Here is a 23,481-nt window from a genome sequence, read left to right on the forward strand (position 1 = left end):
ATTTAAGAATACCCTTCAAAGAGCTTCCACCTAAAAAAATTAAACTATACTGAAGGGATTTCTCTTTTCCTGTAAATCATGGTATCTTTTGGGTGCAGTATTTCCATGCATGGATATAGTCTGTGCTGTCCACCTGCATTTCTCATTGATGTTGACAATGGGTAATAATGTGAAAGATCTCTTCCTTAATTGGGCACAGACCATCCTGCTTTAGTCACTTGTCAAAAGAATTATTTAATACTCTCTGAGCACTTACATAAACCATTTGAGAATTCTTAGTTGGCCAGAAAATAGAGGATATGCCATACCAGGACTCTTTCTAGTAGTCACTAAGCCAGTCAAAAGGCAGCTGTGATTGTCATCTTCAGAGCTCTCCAGAAATGCAGCTAGCTCAGCTGTATTGTTTTTCACCTGTGTGTGTTTCTTAAGGAAATAATGTAACTGTCTTGAAGCATGTGCTCAATGCAGATATTTGGTATTGAGGCCATGTTATAGTTGAGACTTAGATGGAATTTAGGCTAGTTCCTGCTGTTTCCTCCTACTTACCACTAAACCTTCTGAAGTCTCAATCCAAGAGCAAGTACTAGTCATAGGGACTTGGTAATTAACCCACTTGCTGGAAACTGAATCCAAACCTCTGAATTTCCCTCATCACAGTACTTAAAATCTCTTTTAAGCCTAAAGTGCTAAATAATGACTGTTCCCATAAGTCCTTTGTACCACTGGTAACAAACAAGAAAGTTTATACAGCGTGTCTCTGTATAGATATTCAGAACAATGGAGAGGATAAAGAAAACAGTGAAAACCACACTAAAACATAGTTTATATTCTTGGTTGTGAAGATACTCAACTTGTAAACTGTGTAGGAGTACAGGGTTAGATAATAGAGGAGAAATGCTGGTGGCTAGGAAAGGTCTGTAGGGGGTTTGCAATGAATCAGATCATCACCTCATGCGATTTGCTGTGCAGAGGCTGATAAGATAATTATCTTTTTTTCCTCCTAATTAAAGATAATTCTGAATTCAAGCATGCCTCCATGGGTGTTTTGGAACTAAAATGTATTTTTGTTAAAATGCACTGGATGACTGATACTTTGTGTTGTTTTTGTGGGGTCTCATACTTATTCATTTCACCTTTTGGACAGACACAGCAGATGGCGTTTCTCAGGAGCTGTTCTCAGCAGGTCTGGTTGATGGCCATGATGTAGTTATAGGTAAATTACATTTTTTGTTTGCAATTATGCTCTTGTGACAAATTTGTATTAAATGGTTACGAAAAATGTTTCCTCTAATGCTGGTTTTCACAAAATCCTTTTTCTCCTGATTTTGCTTTCATGTATGCATAGTTCAATCAAGAAGCCAATTTTGATACCAGTCCAAGGATTGCTTTTGGAAGTCACAACTATTTAGTGGTTTGAGAGGGATGGAATAAGACAGATCTCCTGAAGGATTATTTGCAGTTCAATGATTGATCGTTTTTGTGCTAACTTAATTTTTTTGTTTAATGATAAAATGATTTTTCAGTAGGCTATTGCAAAGTCTGCTTTGGCAGCTCTGAAGCTGGCAAGTATTCAGCTTAGGTTTATGGAAGATGAAGCAAGCCAGAGTTCAGGATCTATGGAAACTGAACCTAAAGAGATATTATTTCTTTGGTTAAAAAAAAAAGAAAGAAAAAGATCAGAAATGTTTTTTGGCATCTTTGAGGAAAGATTTTTCTCTACTTTTCTATTCGTGCTTCACTATATTTATTTATTTATTTATGAAATTCAATGCCTGGCAAAGATGGCAAAGATGGTTACTTAGGAATTGCTTATTTCCCCTGCAGTCCCTTCTCTTCTTCTGGTTCGTCAAGACCAGTAGATAGACAGTTACCAAAGTCAGAGGGGGGAGACTAGTAAATGTGTGAGAACCGAATCAAGGAATACTGGCAAATGAATCTTTGTGTTGAAAAGAAGTTTATATCAATTGGTTCAGATACCATTACCGAGTTTCTCAATGTATGAAGAGTGTTTCACAAATCCTTAAGTTCATATGACACTCCTGGAAGATTATCTAAGCACCTTCTCAATGATTTTGTAGGGTACCTAAGGGATTTCAGAGAAAAGACGATACTTTTTGCTTTTGTATGTTCAGAATACAGGTTGGTTCTAGTTGATGTAAAAAACAAAAGCCCTACCTATGGGGTATTATTTTACTTTCTAAAGAAAAAGTATTTAGGGTTGATACAGGCTAGTAGGCACTCTTCTCTTAAAGTCGCTTCTATTGCACTGGTACCATAAGGGCTTAGGGGAGAGAGATAGCTTGGCCTTAGTTTGTTGCCTTTTAAACTTCCAGTATGATGTTTTCTACAGCAGCAGTCAGTACCATACTGCTGTTGAGGTTTTTTGCTATTATTTTCATTGCCACAAGATACCTTACTTCATTTAGAAATAATAATAATTAAGGATTTTTTTCTGTCTAAGAGAACATCTTACTGTCTAAGAGAACATCTTACCAGGCAGGTAAGATGTTGACTATCTTACCTGGCTGGGCAGTCAGCTGGCACTCTTGCACAGAAGGTGGAGTCGTGGATGGTGATGCTACAGTGCAAGTCCTGCTGGGACCCAGGGAGACCTCTCTTCCTTTCTTTGCTCTTCCCTTTTCCTTTTGCTGCAGAGTTCACTTGCAATGGATAGGGCCAGTGCTTCTATGGAAATGGCACCATGAATGGGATTTGTTCTCCATCTTTCAGAGGAGATGTGGGGGAAAGGAAAATTAAGATAGTTATCCGTCATGGCTCCAGAGGTGGGACTTTGATTCCTGAAGAAACATGAACATTTGAATAAGGAAGGTTTTTCCTAGCAGGCTTGGTTAAAGGCACTGTCTAGTTAATAACAAAAGTTTATTTCTTTGCTTAGTTCTTGCTTTGAATTGCATAAGACTTTGCTTTTTAGCACTATGATGATGGTCCTTTGTGTTCTTTCCTGTTAATTTTTTATTGCAATATTAAAAAAAAAAGTGGGAAAATAACTTTCTTATATATAATGAAAGTATTCAATCTAAATTTAATTTCATTAATTATAATCAGTTTTATACAGTCATTTTCCTGTGATGTTGTAATTTGCGTCAAGTTCCACAGGCACAAATTCTTGCATGGCTTTGTAAAATAATTTTCAATTTCAGTTCAATTCAGTGTTTTCAAATATGTGTGGACATTGTTATCTTCCTAGAAAATGACTTTAGATTTCATGTTTTACTGCAAGACAAGTTCTGCTGAATGTGATTTTGCGGTTTTATTTTAATTTTAAAAAATGTGAACTTTATTAAGAATATATTTGTGATTTGGTTTGGGAAAACTGTCTAAATGTTGTATGGGAATGGAATAAGACAACTTGCATGCAGGCAGCTTACTGCAAATTTCAGAATTTCACTGCAGCAGTGTAGTCCTAAGGAATGTTTCAGTCCCTTAGTTTACAGCAATGGGTCATATAAGAGAGTAGATGGTGCTGAAAATGTAAATCTGCTTACAAAACTAATTTTCTTTGTAAGATGATTTTATACCTTGTTCACTCAAAATTAAAAGGTTTTAAATCTTCCTATGTAGGGAGAGGAGAATAGTATAGAAGAATTTGGTTAACCTTCTTCACCAGAAGAGCTGATTCCATTAGCTTCCAGATTGAAAGCAGCTGATAAATTACCTTTCACTTTTCAGCTGAAGCATGCAGAAATGCAGGCCATATAACGTTAATGAAAACTAAGTTTGGAGGTAGTCTCATAAAAGTTGTTCTTGTAGTTTCTTTTAATGGATGTTGGAACATATAGAGGCTGGGAGAAAAAAAAAAAAAGGTAAAAATACCTGTGCTTCTGTTGAACTCAATAAGTTACTGACATAACAGCTGATTTTCTGAAAGGACACTTGAATAGAAGTCAGCAAACGGTGTTGTGCAAAGTACTGCCATAGCATACATGAGCTGAAGCTTATAGCGGGGACCAGCTGACATGTAAGGTCTATAGAATTTTCTGCTAGGCATCAACATACTTCACTTTTTGAGTCTTGCTGGTTTTGCTTCACTTAACACAAACTTCGCAGGAAGATTTCCATTCTGATAAGTAATAAGTTCAGCTACGTGTTCTGCAGAGAAGTAAAAATCCCATCTTGCATGTTCAGTTCTGGCTACGATTGACTGGTTTCTGTTCTTTTTGACGTAGCATTGTTTCATAGGCAGTTGTGATCAAGGGAATCAGTGCAGAGATCTGTGTAAAAGCAGACTAGAGTTCACATTTGCAGAGGAGAATGAGTCTTGGAGTTTATATGTAGACACTGATATCTAGCTGATGGGGTATTTTTATACAGTACTGAACTGGCTATGTTATATGAAAGATCTGGAATATTTTCAAAATACATTTTGGGATGGAAATATTCCACTGTGTATATGCAGTATATGTATATTAGCTAGTAAACATTCATCTAGTAATGCTTTCTTTTATTCTTGATACCATAAAGGAAACTCAAATCATATCAATAGTGAGTTCTGTTGAAAATGACATACCTGTAATTCTGCTTCACTGGGGTGTACAATGTGCATATAATTTCAGTGAAGCCTTAGGCTACAGTTAATCCTCTAGAGGCCTTGCTTGAGTTTCAGAACTGAAAGGGGTATTTACAGTTATTAAATTGCCGTATATAAAAAAATAAGCACTGACCTTCCTGAATGCTGATTAAATAAAAGCCTTGATGGCCATGCCATTGAATTGTGCAGTTGCCCTTCACTATATTAATTTACCTTTATTATAGGTATTTTTGTCAAAAGTATCTGTAACTACTTTGAGCATTGTGGAAGATATGCCATCACTTTTAAATACACCAGATATCAACTACTGGTAAGTGGATATCTGTCTTGGTGTTGGAGCCAGACCCAGGTATCCACTTAGTAACCAGAGGAACAGATTTTAGTCAGTCAAAACAAAAGCTTCCTGCTGAAAGGCCTAATGTGCTTACAAGAACCAGCTAAAAACCCAATAGATCATGTTTTGAAATGAGATAGTAGTTTGAAAGTAGAAGCTTTTTTATCAGCATCTTGAATATTCTTACAAATATGAATACAGTAGATGCCGTAATAGTTTGACTAAGGGTTTGGGGATTGTTGGGTATTTTTTGGGATGGGAAGAAGTGTAGACTTTTTATTTGGTGCAGTTACTGTGGTAAGTGGACAGGACTTAAACTGGCATCTAGAATAAAAATAAAAAAATGTGGCTGTGGATGGGTTATTTGGCCATGAATGCAGAGAACATGTTTGGCCAAAGCCAGAATGACATTATTTCAAGGGATGTTAAACAGCAAATAGTATGTACAGTTCCCACTTAATCACAGTATTAAAACATTTGGAATCGAAACAGCAGAGTGCCTTACAGTATCATGTCTGCTCATGCTGAAGGTATTGTCATCTTACAAAAATGGTAAGATGAAAAAGTAGAAGCCCAGTTTGTTAGTGTACCCTATATAACAACATCTTGACTCATAGTGGCACTGATAATTCATTTCCTAGAACAACCATAGAGTTACACAGTGAATATCCTTCTGCTTTCCTTGGATTTGCTCTGTATTTCTTTACACCTACTTTACTTTGCTGTCTTGTTAGATTAATCATCTCTGAAATGGCATGAAGCACATTTTGTGCAACTAATTCAGATTTACCATTTTACTGTAATCCCAGAAAATGGGATAGTGCTGCAAGTAGTAAAACAAGTAGAAAACATGTTGCATTAGTTTATGTCCTCAAAGAGACATAAGCTAATGTCTAAATTAATTACTCAACGAGGAGTAATGTTGCTACAGGTAGGTGATGGAATTTTTATCATGTTTTCATATGTTCCAAAGCTCAATGTACTCATGAACTTTCTACTGAAAAATGCCTTTATAAACCCTAACAATTTCAGATGTCAGACTAAATACTTTGCATTTACTTTTTAACGTGTTATCCAGAAAGGACATCTATTTAATGAAAACGTGTCTATTTTAAAGCACTTTATAGAAACTCTTGTGCCTTCAATGTGTGCACATAACTGTATCTTTAGTAAGATAGGCAAATGCATTACAGATAGGAAAATATCTCTAAAATCCCCAAGGACTTAAATATTTCAACACATCTGGTTCATTTAAAGCTAATGCATTGAAGGGTGACTCATTATGAGTAGACTGCTGGGAGTTCTGGAAGCTTGAGGTATACTCACAGGTAATCAAGCTTTGCAGCTAATTGAGCCTTCAAAGTTATTTTAGCTATATGTGTTGTACGTAAAAGGTGCACTTGAGAAAGTATGTTGTGTGCAGTGTGCACTTGAGAAAGTATGTTGAGAAAGTATGTATGTGTATGCAGTGTGGTGAAAACTTTGAGGTTCAAGGTGAAAAAATCACTATTGTGTTAGGTGAATAATTGCCACTGTTGTCACGGTGGTTGTGGCAGAACAATAAATACGTGATGTAAGAAACTATCAAGTGTGCAAATTATTCTCCACACATACATGTGTATTCATGTATCATAGTAAATGTGCTTATGTTACAGGCATGATCAAGAAAATAATTTGTAGTTACTTTAAGAAAAAAAAAATAAAGGTGGAACTGCCAGTTGCCTTCAAATAAAGTTTCTTTTTTCAGCATGCAGTCCACCAATTCTTACTTAACTGTATAAATGAGGGATAAATCCATGTTTATTAGTGGAATTGGTTTGGGTTTTGCCTGCTAAAGTAGGTCATAAACTCTTGGGCCTGGAGTGTGTTCCTGGCCCTCATAGGTCTGAATTGCAGTTTTGAGGTCTTTTCTCTCTAGTTAAAGACAAAACAAACCCCAAAAAAACAAAAAACCACAACACTCCCCAAAAGCCCTATGCATTTGTATCAGAAGTTGCAAAGACAGCAGTGTAAGTAATGTTCCTCTTTTCAATAGCAATTTAGTTGCTGTTATTTGTTTCCTTGGCATTCACTTCTCTGCAAGTGGTAAGTATGTCAAAATAAGGATTTATTGAGGTTCTTCAAACTAGAGGTAGTCTATTTCAGAACCTAACTCCTGCACATCAGGGAGTCTTTTCTAAATATATTTTTCCTTGTTTCAAGTTTCAGATATAAGGTATTGAAGTGGCCTGGCTGCTATTTCATCATCTTAATAGTTTTGTCAGAACAATATCTATAATTCATAGCAGAACTCAGGACAGGGGAGGTTGTGAAAATCTGATGGGGAGAGGAGATTACCAAGTAATAACACGCATAGCAGAATGTAACCTGCCTTATTTCTGCATAGACCTACATTTAAACTCTAATCCAGCATGATGAAGGTATTTGTAAAGCTGTCTTCAGTATCTTGGCTATCAAACTGTTGTCAAAAGCTTTGTCTGAAAGCTAACACTTGCTTTCTACATTCAGTCATTGGCAAACAATTTTTTTCCAACCTTGTACTGTCACTCATTTTTTTGCATAGAGAATTTATGAGCACAATTTGCTGTACTGTTTCAGGCTTGTTAAATATCCTTACTAGCAATGTTGGCCAGCAGGTCCAAGTTTGAAGTTTTCATCTGAGACTAGACTGAGGTTTAGAATGCTTAGTATCATCAAAATGCTGTTTTCGTCCCTCATCTTCGTGGATAATCTATTCCCATTAGACACATGCAGAATCAGGGGCTGAAATAGATAAGCCTGTAAGTATCCAAATATATTCCACTTACCTTTTATAATACTTCGGTTTTTATGTGTAGTGGCTTGCCTAAGTGTTCTTCATGCACCCGGGAGGGGTGTCGATCTGAAATATTAACCTTCTATTTTTTCATCAGTTTCTGGGAAAAGGCATGATTTGCCAGTTATATTAATATTTTAATCAATAAAAACAGCTATCACAATGTTAGTTGTCTTTTGGGTTTTTTTTCTCTCACAGGTTGTAGAATGTAAAACATTACCTTGGGATCAGATATCTACAGTAAATAATTGAGAATTTTGGAGTTTAGTGATGTGTTATTGGAATTGAGATAGGTCGATTTCTATCTCTAACTTATTTCACTTTCCAGTTTGATACAGTGCTCTTGTACCAAAAATGTACTGCTGCTGTTGGGTGGGAATTCTTCCATCAACTACTTAAAAATGAAATCTTGTTTATTAATTTATCAGTCCTCAGTTTTCCAGCTTTTGTCTGTGACCCCTGGGTATTAAAACCCAGTGTTAGTGGATCTTAATGTTAAGACATTCAAGGTCTACTATTATTTCCTAAACTCTTTATTTTTTCAGCTCTTGAATAACGTGCATAATGTGTTAGTTGTTACAGCTCTGGTCCCACTCCCATCCCATCCCCCCCTTTTTTTCTCAGAGTGAGATACCCTGATGCCAAGCTACGCGTTAATGTCCTTAAAAATGTCTACAGAGGTGTGAACTAGCCTAAATCTTGGTTGCCTCTATACAACAAATGAATTAATACCCAAGTTAAGGCAGAACAGATTTCGGTACTTATTAAGGGTACCTGTTATATAAACTATATGTGCCTGTTGCATATATTCTCTGCATAATTTGTATTTCTTGCCTCCTTTCTTTAGTATTGGTATGTGTTGGGCTAGGTGAGGATGGTTTTATTTGGTACAGTTCTTCATGCCTTATACATTACCCACATGTGAAACAGCACACATTCCTGGGTTTACCATGTTTACAGTGTTGGGGCTCAGAACCCATGTGAACCACAGGGCTGAAGTGATTTTAATAATAACTAAGCTGGGGGAATTTCACTGCAATATCATCCATAAGGATGCTAAAGGAGACCTTTTTTAGTATCCCAGTGTTCCTTTCAAGGGAGAACTGCTTTGGCCTTCTGTTGTCTTGTAGCTGTCCTCTTTCAGCTGTGTTGTCTGCTTGTGAGGCTGCAAATCAAGCTGTTGGATATTAAAGTATCAAATGTTCAAATGAGATCATTTCCACTGTCTTTATCTGTATCTACTGATTCAGCAATGTACTTAGAGAATTCAGACAAATTTGTGAGCCTTAATCTTCTCTGATAAATTCCTAATGACAGCCTCTTCATAAATAATACATTTCTAAATGGTTTTAATGTTTCTGCCTTATCAGTGTCCAATAGCTTCTTCAGAAGAGAAGCCAGATTTGCTGTTGATCTTTCTGTTTTCTTTCTTTCTATAAGAATCATGTCTAGCTCCTTGCAGTCCTCTAGCAATAAACAGTTGTTACTTAGCTGTCACAGATCTCAAAATGCTTTAATATTTCCATTGCTACTGTTCTCAAGCAACACAGACAAAAGGGGTCTTATGACAAGCATCCTGAATGGGTGAGCTAATGGAATTGCACTGCATTTAAAAGACCTTTTTGAACTCCCTTTGAAAAGCCTTTTAATCTGTCATGCAGTCAGTTCATGAGCTATTGGATAAAAGAAAGTCAGAGATCTGGAGGAATTGTTACCAAAAAATCTAAAGGTTGATTACTCCGATTGTTTGCATACTATAATCCATAGTAGGTTTTAAAACTTCATTTTGATTTTGTTATGAACTTGCAAATGCATGAAAACCACTGCGCAGTATGAAATAAAAATGAATGTATATATCGCAATGAACCTCTCGCAATATTGAAACTGCCTTAAGAGAGTGAATAATAAATTCAGCCCTTCAGAGAAAAGCCCTACCAGCAGCTGAATATGTGATAATTCTATTGAGAAGTATTCCCTGTCACTCAAGCATCCTGCTTCCTAAGACCCATATAGAAGAATACAGTGTTAATCCTCAAATCGGCAGACTCCCAAGGCACTTAATTATGTAGGACTCCATGTATCAGATGAAAATGTCAAAATAACTGCCTACAGTTGGGGAAGAGGTAACATTTGAAACTGTCATTAGGAAAGCCAATAAATCTGTGGAGCTTTGAGTGTGGCCTCTCTAACAGCAAAACCGATGATGGAAGCAGGGAGTAGTTGAAGGTGGCTATTTCTTACAGACTGAGTTTTGGACTACACACAAATTATTTCACTTTTCACTTATTAAAAATATTTTTCATTTTCTCAGAGCTCAGGGTTGGTTGGTTGGTTGTTTGTTTGGTGACAGTAATTTTGTGCCTGAATAATATTTTCCCTTTCCTCACATCTGGATTTCAGGATTAAAATATTCAACAGCTTTGCAAACCATTGAACCTAAGAAGGTTCCCCATCCATTCTTTTAAAAATGGCAAAGCGGATGAATCATTGTTCTTTTGAGAGCACCCCAGAAATATCATCCCAAGTTTTATATTCTGTTTGTTCCAGATGGCTCCGGCTCAGTTGGCTGGGTCAGTATTGTGCTGGCAATAGTTCTACTGTACTTCACATCATAGCTTTATTTACTGTCTCATTAATTTTAACTTTTCCAGTTTCCCTATTCAGAAGCCATTAGGGTTAGGTTTCATGCTGTGTTAAGAATTTTAAATAACCAGGCAGAGTCCTGTCACATTACAGGAGCAAAACAGCTACTTGAGACTGCCCAGAGTATGCTTATTCTCTTATATTTATTTGTGATCTTGAAGATGGCCTTTTTTGTTCTGTTACCTCAGCTTGTATTGATCACTTATATAAAAATTATAACTAATGTGGTTGGCCAAAATTGTCATCTGGCAAAGAGTTATTTGTAGTATGTTCTACATAAATATGCATGCTATAGGACCGTAGTTGTGTGGAAGTTTTATTTATCACATCTGCAATTAGCAGCCTGTCTTGTGTATATTTATGTGCTCGGTTTGATGTTTTATCCTATTGTATGTTCTTAAGCAGACACTTATTTTGACAGTGGCAGAACCATTTTTCACTGAGCAAAACCTGCAAAAGGACCTGGAATGATTTGTGGTATATAGGTTGATTACATGTCCTACAGGAGCCTTCTGAAGGAAGCAGAAAGGCACCTCATTTATTGTTGTAAACAATAAAAAGCCTATTTTGCTAACTGCTGCTAATGTTTGAAGAAGGGTTTTGCTCCAAGGCATGATTTTGAAGTATACTCTATGAAGTTGCTAAGCTGCTGTCCATCATATTTGAAAGACCATGGCAGGTGAAGTTCCCAATGACTGGAAAAAGGGTAATATAACCCCCATTTTCAAGAAGGGGAATGGAAGAAGACCCAGGAAACTACAGACCAGTCAGCCTCACCTCTGTGCCTGGCAGGATCATGGAGTAGACTCTCCTGGAAACCGTGCTAAGGCATATGAAAAACAAGGTGCTTGGTGACTGCCAACATGGCTTCACTAAGGGCCATTCATGTCTGACCAATTTGGTGGCCTTCTATGATGGGGCTACGGAACTGATGGACAGGAGTAAAGCAGTTGATGTCATCTACCTGGATTTGTGCAAAGCGTTTGACACTGTCCCACACGACATCCTTGTCTCTGAATTTGCGAGACATCAATTTGATGGATGGACAACTCAGTGGATAAAGACCTGGCTGGATGGCTGCATGCAAAGAGTTGTGGTCAATGGCTCAATGTCCAGCTGGAAACCAGTAACAAGTGGTGTCCCTCAGGGATCGGTGTTGGGACCGGTCTTGTTTAACATCTTTGTCGCTGACATGGACAGTGGGATTGAGTGCGCCCTCAGCAAGTTTGCCCATGACACCAAGCTGTGTGGTTCCATTGATACGCTGGAGGGAAGGAATGCCATCCAGAGGGACCTTGACAGGCTTGTGAAGTGAACAGATGCCAACATTATGAAGTTTAACCATGCCAAGTGCAAGGTCCTACAACCTGGGTTGGAGCAATCCCAGACACAGCTACAGGCTGGGCAGAGAAGATATTCAGAGCAGCCCTGTGGAGAAGGACTTGGGGGTGTTGGTTGATGAGAAACTTAACATGAGCCAGCTTCAGTGTGCCCTCACAGCCCAGAAAGCCACCCATACCCTGGGCTGCATCCCATGGAGCGTGACCAGCAGGTTGAAGGAGGTGATCCTGCCCCTTTATTCTGCTCTCGTGAGACCTCACTCGGAGTATTGTGTGCAGTTCTGGTGTCTTCAACATAAAAAGGACACGGAACTGTTGGAACAAGTCCAGAGGAGGGCCACGAGGATGATCAGGGGACTGGAGCACCTCCCATATGAAGATAGGCTGAGAAAGTTGGGGCTGTTCAGTCTGGAGAAAAGGCACATGGGGACCTCCAGTATCTGAAGGGGGCCTACAAGAATGCTGGGGAGGGACTCATCATTAGGGACTGTAGTGATGGGACAAGGGGTAACGGGTTCAAACTTAAACAGGGGAAGTTAGATATAAGTGGGAGATTAAATGCAAGGAAGACGTTCTTTACTGTAAGGATGGTGAGGCACTGGAATGGGTTGCCCAAGGAAGTGAATGCTCTGGCAGTGTTCAGAGTCAGGTTGGAAGGGACTTTGAGCAACCTGGTCTTGGGTAAGGTGTCCCTGCCCAAGGCAAGGGGGTGGGAACTGGATAATCTTAAGTTCCTTTACAACCCTAACTATTCTGTGATTCTGTTTACTTGAGGTTATTGCTAGCAAAGCTTTTTCCATCACCAATTTTTTCCTGCAGTTATCTTGTTCATGTTTCCTCTGACTTTTATAGGAACATGGCCATAACATCTTGAGAAAACACTCTGCAAGATAAAGTTGAGTCTACTGTAGCCAGGCCTTGAATAAAAAGTGAATTCCCAATAGGATTTGACATTGTCAATTAGTGCTGCTTTCAGGCAAGCTAATCTACTATGAATTTCAGAAGTACATTATCCAAGGCATGACTCCTGTGTACTTAAAAGAAAAAATGGCTTTGTCAGTAGGAGCTGTAGTATACTTAACTTGGAGATAAAGCGTAAAGTAGAATCCAGAGACATATATTTACAACGCTTACCACTTTTCCAAATAATGTGTCAGTGGAGAGGAAGATTCCTATCTCTCTGGAAACTCTTAATGTGAAACTCCTGTTCACTTGAGGGAAGAGCATTACTGTATTAAATTGACTTTGTTCACTGACTTGAAATAGAAGATTTGTTAGGGGCGTGGGGGAGGGAGAGGTGGTGAGAGCGGGATGGTTATTTTTCTCCCTAGAGTTTGCAGATGTGGTTGAGTTCACCTGCATTTAGAAACTTTAAGGCAAATTAGAGCTTTGCATGTGAACTGTGTACTGGGACAGTTGGTGGGTCTTGACCTTGTAAATAATTTTCCTTGATGTGCATAAATTGAGCATAAATTTAGTAGCTGGTCGAGATGTTCTTCAGTAATGCCTAGTAGCAGTTACAATTTAAAATAATTGTGTTTTTTTTTCCTGCCGGATGTGGTCAGTAATTCTGAATAGGGCTGAACAGCAGCAGGAAGTGCTTGTACACAAGAGCATTGTTTACTGTTGTGAGCCTATGTCTGGCATGAATTCCTCTGTGTCTTTTAGGAGACTTTGCATACTTAGTGGTCCAAACTCTTTCTAAGTTTAGTAGTAGTCCACGTTTTTTAGAAGTATGTTAGTAAGAATGCACAAGGCCTAGTGAAACAAAAGCAAGGAGTTAAAAAAATAAAAAGATACAAACAGGACTGTATGGTTTTGGTAGCTAATCGCACTCATGTATCTGATTCTTGGTTGATGTTACTTATATACTCTTTCTGATATTGCAGAAAAAGCGTGCCTTTGGGGGGATTCTCATTCATGGTGCCTTGAACAGGATTAATGATGTTATTTTGGCAAAAGCATTTTTATTGCCATTCTGTAAAGACCAGAAAATATAAGCCACAGAGTACCAGAAGTCACACAAAATACTAGTTTTATTTGAAAAATATTGAATGTATATAATTGAAATTTAACAGATCTCTGTGCAGGATACTGCAGGTGTGACTATTTTTAATGTAAACTTGTATTCTAATATTACGGTCTCTTTGCAGGTCTGCTTTCTCGTTTTCAAGCATAGCCTGAAAATATCTGGCATTACTCCCTTAAATCCTCCTAATCTTCTATTTGATTAAATATGCTTGCTTTAGTTACAGCCCATCAGCGAAGCAAAAATAAAGCATATTTCATATGCTTGCTTCAGATGTTTCTCTAGCATTTTAGATATAAAAGTTTTTTTGGCTTGTGTTCATATTAAATGTAAAGACAAGTGAACAAATAAAACTGTGTCCCTGCAGCCTTTTAATGAGTACTGTTCCTTGAAAAGCATTTTTCTTGGAGAATGCTATCCATCTAAAATCCTGCTCCTTTCTGTTATGGTGTCTAAATAATAATTAGAAAAAGTAATTAGAGTTAACCATTTACATACATTCCTAGTTTATCTTTTGCTTTTTTTGCTTTGCAGATTTTAATTTCTTCCCTGATAAAGAATCATCAGGCATGCTAGGGGTTTTTTAAGTCCTTAGTGCTGCTTTACACTGTATTATGATAGTTCATTGAAACACTTGCTGATGATGGGCTGCTATTTGTAAGTAAAAGTAACAATAACTTTGCCAGTAACTTTGCTTAAGGGCAGCTGGAAGTTTTTGCATTAAGGCAAAATTAAGCCTAGCAGCATGCTGACTTGCCTTAGCTGTTCCACAACTGCTCAACAGTAAATGAAAGGCTGCCACTCCTGAAGAAGAGCGTGCATTTGGAGCTCATCTTTCTTTTAACATTTTCAAATTGGTGAAGCTAGAAATCTTTGAATTTAGGACCCAGCTCCTAACTGGTTTTGTAGCGCTGACTCCATTTCAGTGAATCCAGCTTAACAGTAGCTAGAGAATTTGTTCTTTCTTTTTTACTGAGTTTTTTATAAAACATCTTTTACAGGGATTTGGGTGAGCTGGAGCTGCTCTTTAGTGCATGATCCTGTTTTATAGATTTTTAAGACATAAAAAATTGAAGCTCTTCTATCCTGACTTCGGGAGCTATGAGGCTGAACACTCCTTTTTGCCTACATATAAGGTTCTAAGTATTAATTGTAATGAAAAGCATTATCCGTATTTGCACATATTTCATCAGGTAGGAGGATGTATTGCAATAAAATTGACTTACTGATTGTGGAAATGAATTGTGTGATTAAAATAAAAACTGTTTTTAATGACTAGAATAAAGGAGATTATGAATAATGAAGCTTTTAAAGCAGAAACAAAGTATTTCTGTTGTAGTGCCAGTAGTTAACTGTGAAAGTTATTTTATTTTTTTTCCAAAATGTGTTATATACAAAAGGTATCCTGTGCTTGCTTTGAAGGCTAGTTTTAGTTTCAAACACCTTTCCATCCCTGGTAAAATTTTTTACAGGTGCATAAACAATTCTTGGTGCCATTTCAGTGGTATAGAGAAAAGGGACCCCCAAAACATTAGTTTGCATTTGATACTGGTAGATTTGCCTAATCATTTACTTCTCTAACTTCTCTGGCCAAATACTGAACTTAGCCCCGTGAGGCCAATTTCTGTTACTACCCAGTAAATCATATATGATCAGGCATGGTAGGAGTGAAAATTTTCTCATTGTGATACTAGAAGATGAAGGAAGTAGGAGCCCGAGTTTGTAGCAATACAACATTCAACATGCAAATGTTTGCTGTATATCTTCTACCCTGTGAAGTCTGTGAAAAGTATTTATGGAGAACATCTGGTTTCTTGCATCTCTGTTTTACAGTACTCACCTAGTCAGTGTACTAAAAAAAAATGTCTGCTGCTTAATACCTGTTTATTTCCTTTTTAAAATCTTGTCTAAACAGCTCTGTCAAGCATGGAGTCTTTGTCTCACGCTGATGTCCTGTTGATGGCATTTTGTGCTCATAATTCAGTCTTGACCAAAAGCTCTCAATGAGCTCAAGATTTCAGGTAGCTCAGCATCTATGTGCAAAGCTGGGGAGCAAGTTTAGTAAAGGTACAAAGCTGAAAGCAGCCAATTTTTTGATCAAGATTAATGGTAGCAATATTGTAAATAATAGACCAACTGAAAATGTGACTTAGGTGTCTTGATAGGAAAAGGGTTTATTATTTTCCTGCCTCCTCTGTCTTCAAGGACTTGTTCCCTGCCTGCTCTTTCTGTTACGGCACACAGCTTCCTTCTCTGGACACTCGGGGTCTGTAGATGTAGTTAAACTGTTTACTGCTGTTACATCGCAAATCTCTGTCATGCTTACTGAGAAAGCAGTTTGAGGATCACTCTCATTTTTGCTCATTTTTCTTTTGGTAATGAGCTGTAACACCAAGATCTTACCAAGATCCAAGTGTCTGCGTGGGTACTAATGCCAGCCAAAAAAGGGACAGAAGTGCACACATAAAGCCAGGAGAAACAGAAACTGAGAGGGGACAGTGAGCTCAGACATCTGGAAGCTTATGGAGATGGTGGTCCAGGCTATAGTAGAAACATGATATATAAATAATGACAGCCATCAGCTTTTCCTTGGCTGCATGTATCTCCTGTTTTCCTGGCACTTGCAGTTGTGTGATGGTTAATTGTTTATGGAATAGACTAAGCTTAAAATTCAGTAGTTACTTTTTTTTTCTGTCATGTGGTTTTCAGGCAGATTTTTTTTCCCTAAATCAGTTCACATAGTCACAACGTGTCAGTGACTGAAAAAGAAAGGAGGTAGCATTTATGGCAGACCAGCTGCCCTCTGACTTTCAAATGACAGCTAGAGAGTGATGAAATGATTCAAGTGGTAATTTACAGACATGTATGTGTGTAGAATTAAGTAGAAGATGCAGCATGAGGCTTGATGTTGAATGCCATTTTCTGTAAATAATATTTTTTCATACTTTACAGTTGCTGCTAACTTACAGAAGATAGTAGATGATCCAAAGGCCTTGAAAACATTGACTTTTAAATTGGTAAGTAAAAGCATGAACGGAAGAAACAAATCAATTATCACAGTATTCACATAGAGTCTGGATTTTATCTCATTTGCAGCTATTTTGCTGAATAAATGTGTTGACAGGCAAGGTGATTGAAATTGCCATGTGTGAGAGAAATACCTAAATTCTGTTTTGACAGGACATTAGGGATATGTGCAGTCAAACAGCTGCATAAGCATGCTGGGGAATGGAGGTTCATTCACATGATTTCTGAGGAAGTCTGAGGTTTAGGTGAGAAACTGCAGGGACAAACCACTTGTGAAGAATTGCAGACACAAGTAAAGGAGTGAAAACTGTAGTTGTTAGGTTAACTCCCTTGCACTCCCACTCCCTTAGCTCTGCCCTGGATGAAGTGACCTCTGCTATGGACATTTTGTTCCAATCCCAGTTTTTCCAGCACCTGCTGCCATTTGTCTGACATGCAAGTTGCTCTCTCCACTGCTTGCTTCTCCTTAGTTTTTCCCTTCAACCATCTTTCAGTTGGCCATCTTCACTTGCATGTTGCTCTTGTTCCCACTGTATTTCATTGCTGTTTCTCCCTCCCCACTTCTTTTCTGTATGTGCAGCAGACCCTGGGACTGTTTTCTGTGCTCCATTTTGTGTGCCTGGTCCATGAGTCCTAAGTTTCGTCTATTTTGATGCTATCATGATAGATTAATAGCAATAAATTTTCAGTGCTAAAACTTAATGAAGAATTGTACTGTATTTGTTTTTATTTCTTGCTAAAATTAAGTTGAAAAATTAACATACCTAAAGCTATTGAATGATTAGTAATGTAAATACCAAACTCTTACCAATTAGTTTACAGCACCCCTTGCTGAGAGTGACTCAGCCATGTGTGAAAACCTAGACTGAATGGCTGTTAGATAAGCAGGTCAACAGAGTCTCGGTGTTGTTTATAAAATCAGCTGCTTCAGATGGGCTGTAGGGAGCCATTTTTAGAGTATGTGACCTAGTTGATGACAATGTATTGATTCAGGATTATTCTTCCTATGTAATTTTTCCCATATAGATTTGAGTAGCTTTAACTCACCAAATAATTTGGACTAATTTTTCCTAATTTTTCAGTTTTTCTGCAGTCCAGTAAAACCACTAGAACTTGCATCTTTCTTTTGAGAAAGGGTTGTGAGTGGGATGGAAATAAGGACGTACAACTTGGTAAGGGCTGCAGAAACAAAGCAATCTAACTAAATATAGCTTAAAGGCTGGTGCTTCTCTTTTTGCAGCTGTCTAAACATCTGACTTAGCTTTGTTGTGTAGTCAGTGGCATTTCACCAGGAGCATTTAGATATGTAGATACTCCAGAGGCTCTGTAGAAATCTGGGTTTCTAGTTCACATGCTTAAAATAGAGACTTGAGATTTCAAAATGTAATATCCCATAGTATCCTGCTAATGTTTATATATGTTAAAAACAAACCCACTTGAAAATTTCAGTTTGGGTATTTCTGAGATTCAGCTGAATTTATTGATGGGGTGCAGTTAGCCTCACATGGTATTTCGAATTCCAGTGAGTGAACACTGTTATAATCCTACTCCTTACCATAATCAGAATTAATAGACAATCCAAAATCAATGTCTCTGTTCTTCTCAAGTTCCACTGGCTAGGTAACAATTCCTGAGGTTAATTTTTAACTTAAATTTCTTCTTGATATTTTTAACCTAGTTAGTTTAGTTCCCTACTTCCCAGAAAAAGAATATACCCAGAAGTATCTTAATTTATTCTTATCCTTGGATTAATTTATGTTCCATTTCTGCCCATTTCTGTATCATGTGGTGGAGTTGCTAAATTAATTGTTGCCTAGGAGAACTCTGTCATTTGTTTGTATGCCCTACTGAGTTTTTGTTACAAGGTCTAACTGAATTTGAGAGCACTTGTATACAGCTTGATTAGACACATTTTGTTAGTAAATATGTCATGGGGATTCAAAGTCAAAATGTACCTAATCCCATATCCATTCAGGGAATTCAACTGAAAAGTCATCTTCAATCTAGGACTAGTTGCTACTGTTTGTGGAGAAGGAACCTGGTTAGTATCTCACTGCTTGCAGATTGCTTTTGCTGGTATTTTGCTGGTATATAATATTTGTATTCGGACAGCAAGCATTTTCATCTTTGTGGGGAGAAAAAAAATGAACAGCTTATGTCTTAATGGGTTTTGTCTTTAATTATTGCCAAAATAGTAAACAAAGTTATTTAAGGTGCCTGGATAAATCTGTCCTTAAGGTTGGATCACCTTCTTGCTTTTTTTTTTTTTTTGGATGGTGCATCTTTGATCTTACAATGATGTCATTCTACAGAATAAATACCTAGTACTAAACCTCCCTTAGTCGTCTTGGCTAACAGAGACTGACGACTTCCCTGCAGGATCTAGCTGTCCACACTTTGGAAGGAGGCTACTTTAATACACAAGTAATCTTGGTAATACTCAATTATTGTGCAGCAGAATTTGCATTTTATGTAAGGATTTTTCATATGAAAAGAGGAGGAAAACCCAGAGATGAAATAATGCATTCAGCCACTAAACAGTGTATTGCAAATACTAAGAGCTTTTCTTTTATGTTCAGTTAGTGTATAATAGTAGTACTTAATGCTAAACACAAAATACAAGCTTTCAGGTGCTTTAAGACTAGCCAGTATTTATTGATAAGGTATGTTACTTAGCATAGCTTTGAGGAGATAGATAGCTAGCCAGAGTGTAGAATGATGTTTTAAGGGCAAAATTCAAACACATTTTATTTAGTAAATTTGCAATCCAAAAGCCATTGAGATATCTTAATAGTAGTCAATGGTGATGATCTCAGACCTGTAACTTGCTGCTTCAGTGGATAAGATCTGCGAAAATACTATCTGAAGGGAGAACCTCTGTTCTCTGTGTCTGATCAAAGTAAATTTGAAGGACTAGCCTGATGTAATGCTTCCACAAATATCAAATGAGTTAATTTTGGTCATGAAAACTCAACAGATAATGTCACTCAGTGCACCTTGTGTGCACAGTCTGAGAGCTTTTTTCCTTACATTGCGTATACACAAGCCAGTTCTACTAAAGGGTTCAACTGCTACTAGTGTATAAAAGGATCAAGAACATTTTTATAGGGTGAACCAATTGTTCAGAATTTTCATGGGGGATGTGCCGGGGAGTCTGAAAGCATCTGTCATAAGTGATTTACCATTATACACTGTTCATCCAATTGTATTCTTATTTTGATTTATCTACCACACAGGTGAAGAATGCATTAAAAACACCCTTTAGTTAAAATCTAGTGAATTCTGTCCTAGAGAAGTAATGTTTGTATTTAAAACTCAAAATATAAAAATACTTTGCCTACAGTGTGTGTAATTTTTTTTAAGCAGATTTACAGTAACAGTTCATTCCTGAGCAAGGTGCTTTTATGTTCTTACTGTTATTTGTGAAAAATAAGCTGATTACTTGTGCCAGTTTGTATTGTGACAGGCTTTACTGAAGAATCTCAGCTGTACAATTTTAAGTACTAGACTACTATCAGAAAGGAGATGTTCTTTTGAAAGTATTAATACTTACTTTTATAGACTGCTTCAATCTCTTGTTTAAAAATTCAGGGGGTTGGTATTACAGACAGACTTGATGACTGAACTCAAAAGATATTTGGTGTCCACATCACTATGGTGAAAGGACTCTATACAGATGTAGATTATTTGCTTTTTATGAGTGAAAACAATGTACTCATGAGAAAAAGCAAATTTGGCTTCAGTCTGGAAAGTTTGGGTTAAAGAATTTAGGTCTTTAAGTGTTCATTTGTCAATATTTTTTTCAAATTTTTAATATTGATCAAAACAGTGTACTAAAATTAAGGATGCAGTTGACTGATGCTGATGGAGGATACACCAAGCAGTCTGAAAGCTTTCCTTCAAGTAAGCTGTTTGCTGACTAATCAATACGGCGAAGATTTATAGCCTGGCTGTCAAATCCTTCTTTGTAGGGTGATACACTAAATATTTCTGTTTGTGCTTGCAGGCCTCTGGCTGTGATGGCTCTGAGATTCCTGATGAAGTGAAACTGATTGGGTTTGCTCAGTTAAGTGTCAGCTGATGTCTGTCCCCGACCACAAGCCGAATTGTGAGATTGCGAAGAGGCCAGCTTAGATGCAGAGGAAAATTAATGCACCACACACTGAGTTCTGCTTCATTATCTAGCAATTCACAAAGTCAGAACAAGCAAAGCCCACAGCTGCACTGCTGCTGCTAACATTCAAAATGCTACTAAATGTCTCTCAGCAGTTGATTTGGATTCCCCCGAAGTGAAAAGCCTGTGGAAATGCACTCAGGTGGCTGTATTTATTGGTTACAAAAGGAGTTTTCTATCAAGCTTACTTCTTTCATAAACTTTGAGTGATACTATTTTCCCTGTACTTGTGGTTGATAATACTGCCTCTGTTCTGTTCTATTAAAAAATTAACATAAATATAAAAGTTCAGAGTTACTAGCCAAACTTGAATTCTAGTTTTAAAACTGTGAATTTTATTTTTCCTTTATTTATGCATTACACATCCTAGTAATAAGAAACTGATTTGACTTGATTATGTGCTATTTGCAGTTAATCTCCCATTATTTAAACAAGATTCAGGTATACCTTTGAACTATTTGGGAACTTCTAGGGGTTTTTTGAAATCAATGAGTTAGGCATCAGCAAGCTTTTGTTGGTTGTGTGTTTAAAAACCGGTCCACAAACTGATTGTCAGGGGAGTGGGAGGTGCCTTGCAGACAACGTTTTAAGAATGTGCCTGAGGCTGCTTAAACAAATAATCTCCATTTTATGGAAGTATAGTTATCTGAACAAGGAGAGGATATACAATAGCAAAGCTGTTAAGAGTATTTTGACTATGCTTTATTGGGGGGTCTATGAGCTAGAACTACTTTGAACTGTTGTCATTAAGGTAGAGCGCTTACTGTGTCCATCTCTGATCTGATGTACCCTTAATGGTAGAAACTGGTTTCATACAGGTGACAAAAACTTGAAGAACGGAACTGAAGCTTTACTTGAAGTTCTGCAAAATACCAAGGTGGAGTGAAAGTGATAGGGCTTTGTGCAATGTTCGAGTAAAACTCTGTTACAAAGAAAACACTTCTGACCCAAGTAGTCTTATGCTTAACCTGTGATGTAGGTGTTACGGAGCTAGTGAAGCTTAGAAAGACTTTTGAAATTTGGAGACATGTTTCTCAGAGGTTACAATTTAAACTACTTCCTAGCTAATCCTAGATAAGCGGCAGCTCTTTATTGTACTGAAAATGGCAAATATATATTATTAAGAGAAGTTATTTATAATGCCTTGTCATAATCATTGAAGTTGTTCTAGAGCCATTTGCATACGACTCAATGTAATCCCATCCCATCCTACTGTTTACATGATGATTACTCCAAGATGACTGCAAAGGTTAAAAAGAAAAATAAAGGTGTATTGCACAAACAGATTTGTACTTTGAATTTCCATGTTCTGTGTGCATTTCAACAGCTGTGCAGCAGGGTGATGTTACAAATGTCTGTTGCCCTTACTTGGGCTATAAGCAGCACCTGGAAAAGGAGGAGAGAAAATACTGCTCACTCACTCAAAAGGAGAGGGTTGGTCTTGAGTTCTTGACTGATTGCTTTCCAGTGCTTTGTAGAAGCGACGCTTAGGACTCCTGGGGTGCTTGTACTTCAAGAAATCACTTGGTTGGTTGGGGCAGGACCTGTGTGCCTGTATGTATGGGATGCCGGTTTGTGTGGGGAAGAGAGTGAGAGGGTCCAGGGCAGGGTTGCATGTGCTGCCTGCAGCCCAGGTGTGGGGTTATTGGCCACAGCTGAGGCTCCTTGGGGCAGTCAGGCCCTCCTAGCACCATTGGTGCCCCGAGGCCTTCTGGTGTGGAAAGCCCCAGCCCTGGGTTGGGTTTGGGCAGTGTGGTAGGCGCTGCAGTCTGTGTGGGAATGATACTGTGCTCTGGTGGGGCTTGGTCTGCTGCAGGCATCCAACAGAAATGGTAAGTGTGTTTTAACTTGGGTTTGGGGTGTCTTTGGGGGTGTGGTGTTATTGATGTCTGCTCCGTATCTCCCCCATTTCACCTCAGAGCTCTGTAATTAGGTGTTTATCTCTTGCCCTGTGTTGTTTAATGCTTTGTCTCAGTCAGTTTGTGCATGCTTTGTGCCTGGAGGAGCTGGGCCGAGGACTTGTGGCAGCCGCCACAGCAGTGGTGAGGCCGTGGCCTGGGAGCCTCTGCCTCGGCTGTGCCGGGTGAGAACAGAGGGTTCTGCATCGTGTCTGCCCGGGGGGGCAGGCTGCTCCTTGGCAGATAATTATTTGTTAGCAACCTTTATGTTGGAGTAAATTCAAAGGTAGCTTAAACATATATCTGCCAGTGAAACAGTAACCTGCAATGCTGTGATGAGGTGACTACTGAGCAGGACCCAAAGGGGTGAAGTTCAGAGCATTGCTGTTAGATTATTTTTGTTACTTACGTTAATGTATGCTTCACCAAATGTTGCATCATTATTGACTAATCTACCTGTAAGGTAGTTGGCAATTTCTTAGGCAGAGAAATGAACGCTCAGGGAAGCTTGTTGTTTTCACGGATGTATAAAAGAAGTGGGAATATATAGTTGGTTGAAAATCGTATTCCACTCACTATACACCTCCCCGTAGGTTGGGGAAAAGGTGTTGAGGTAGGAGTACCAACTGTCAGAAGTGCTCATCTGCTGTACTGGTTGGGGCTGCAGGAGGT

General features: G+C 38.1%; 1 protein-coding gene across 5 annotated transcripts in view; it reads left to right on the top strand.

The window, feature by feature from the left end:
• The window catches only part of STK39 (serine/threonine kinase 39), a 99,071-nt gene extending 77,524 nt beyond the window's left edge, over positions 1–21,547 (top strand). For 2 of the 5 annotated variants that reach the window (XM_061343285.1, XM_061343308.1), the window contains exons 15-17: positions 1,145–1,213; positions 16,663–16,727; positions 20,744–21,547. In XM_061343285.1, coding sequence (XP_061199269.1) covers positions 1,145–1,213; positions 16,663–16,727; positions 20,744–20,818 — 209 coding nt within the window. In that variant the 3' untranslated portion in view covers positions 20,819–21,547. Of the gene's footprint in view, positions 1–1,144; positions 1,214–16,662; positions 16,728–20,743 lie in introns of those variants that run through there. The other 3 variants (XR_009723906.1, XR_009723903.1, XM_061343293.1) reach the window with 3 other exon arrangements.
• Positions 21,548–23,481: the final 1,934 nt, after the last annotated feature.

This window comes from Neopsephotus bourkii, unplaced genomic scaffold (genome assembly GCF_033783945.1).
Source record: "Neopsephotus bourkii isolate Nb327-2 ecotype Australia unplaced genomic scaffold, CSIRO-AGI_Nbou_v1 NB_196, whole genome shotgun sequence".
Classification (NCBI taxonomy): domain Eukaryota; kingdom Metazoa; phylum Chordata; class Aves; order Psittaciformes; family Psittacidae; genus Neopsephotus; species Neopsephotus bourkii.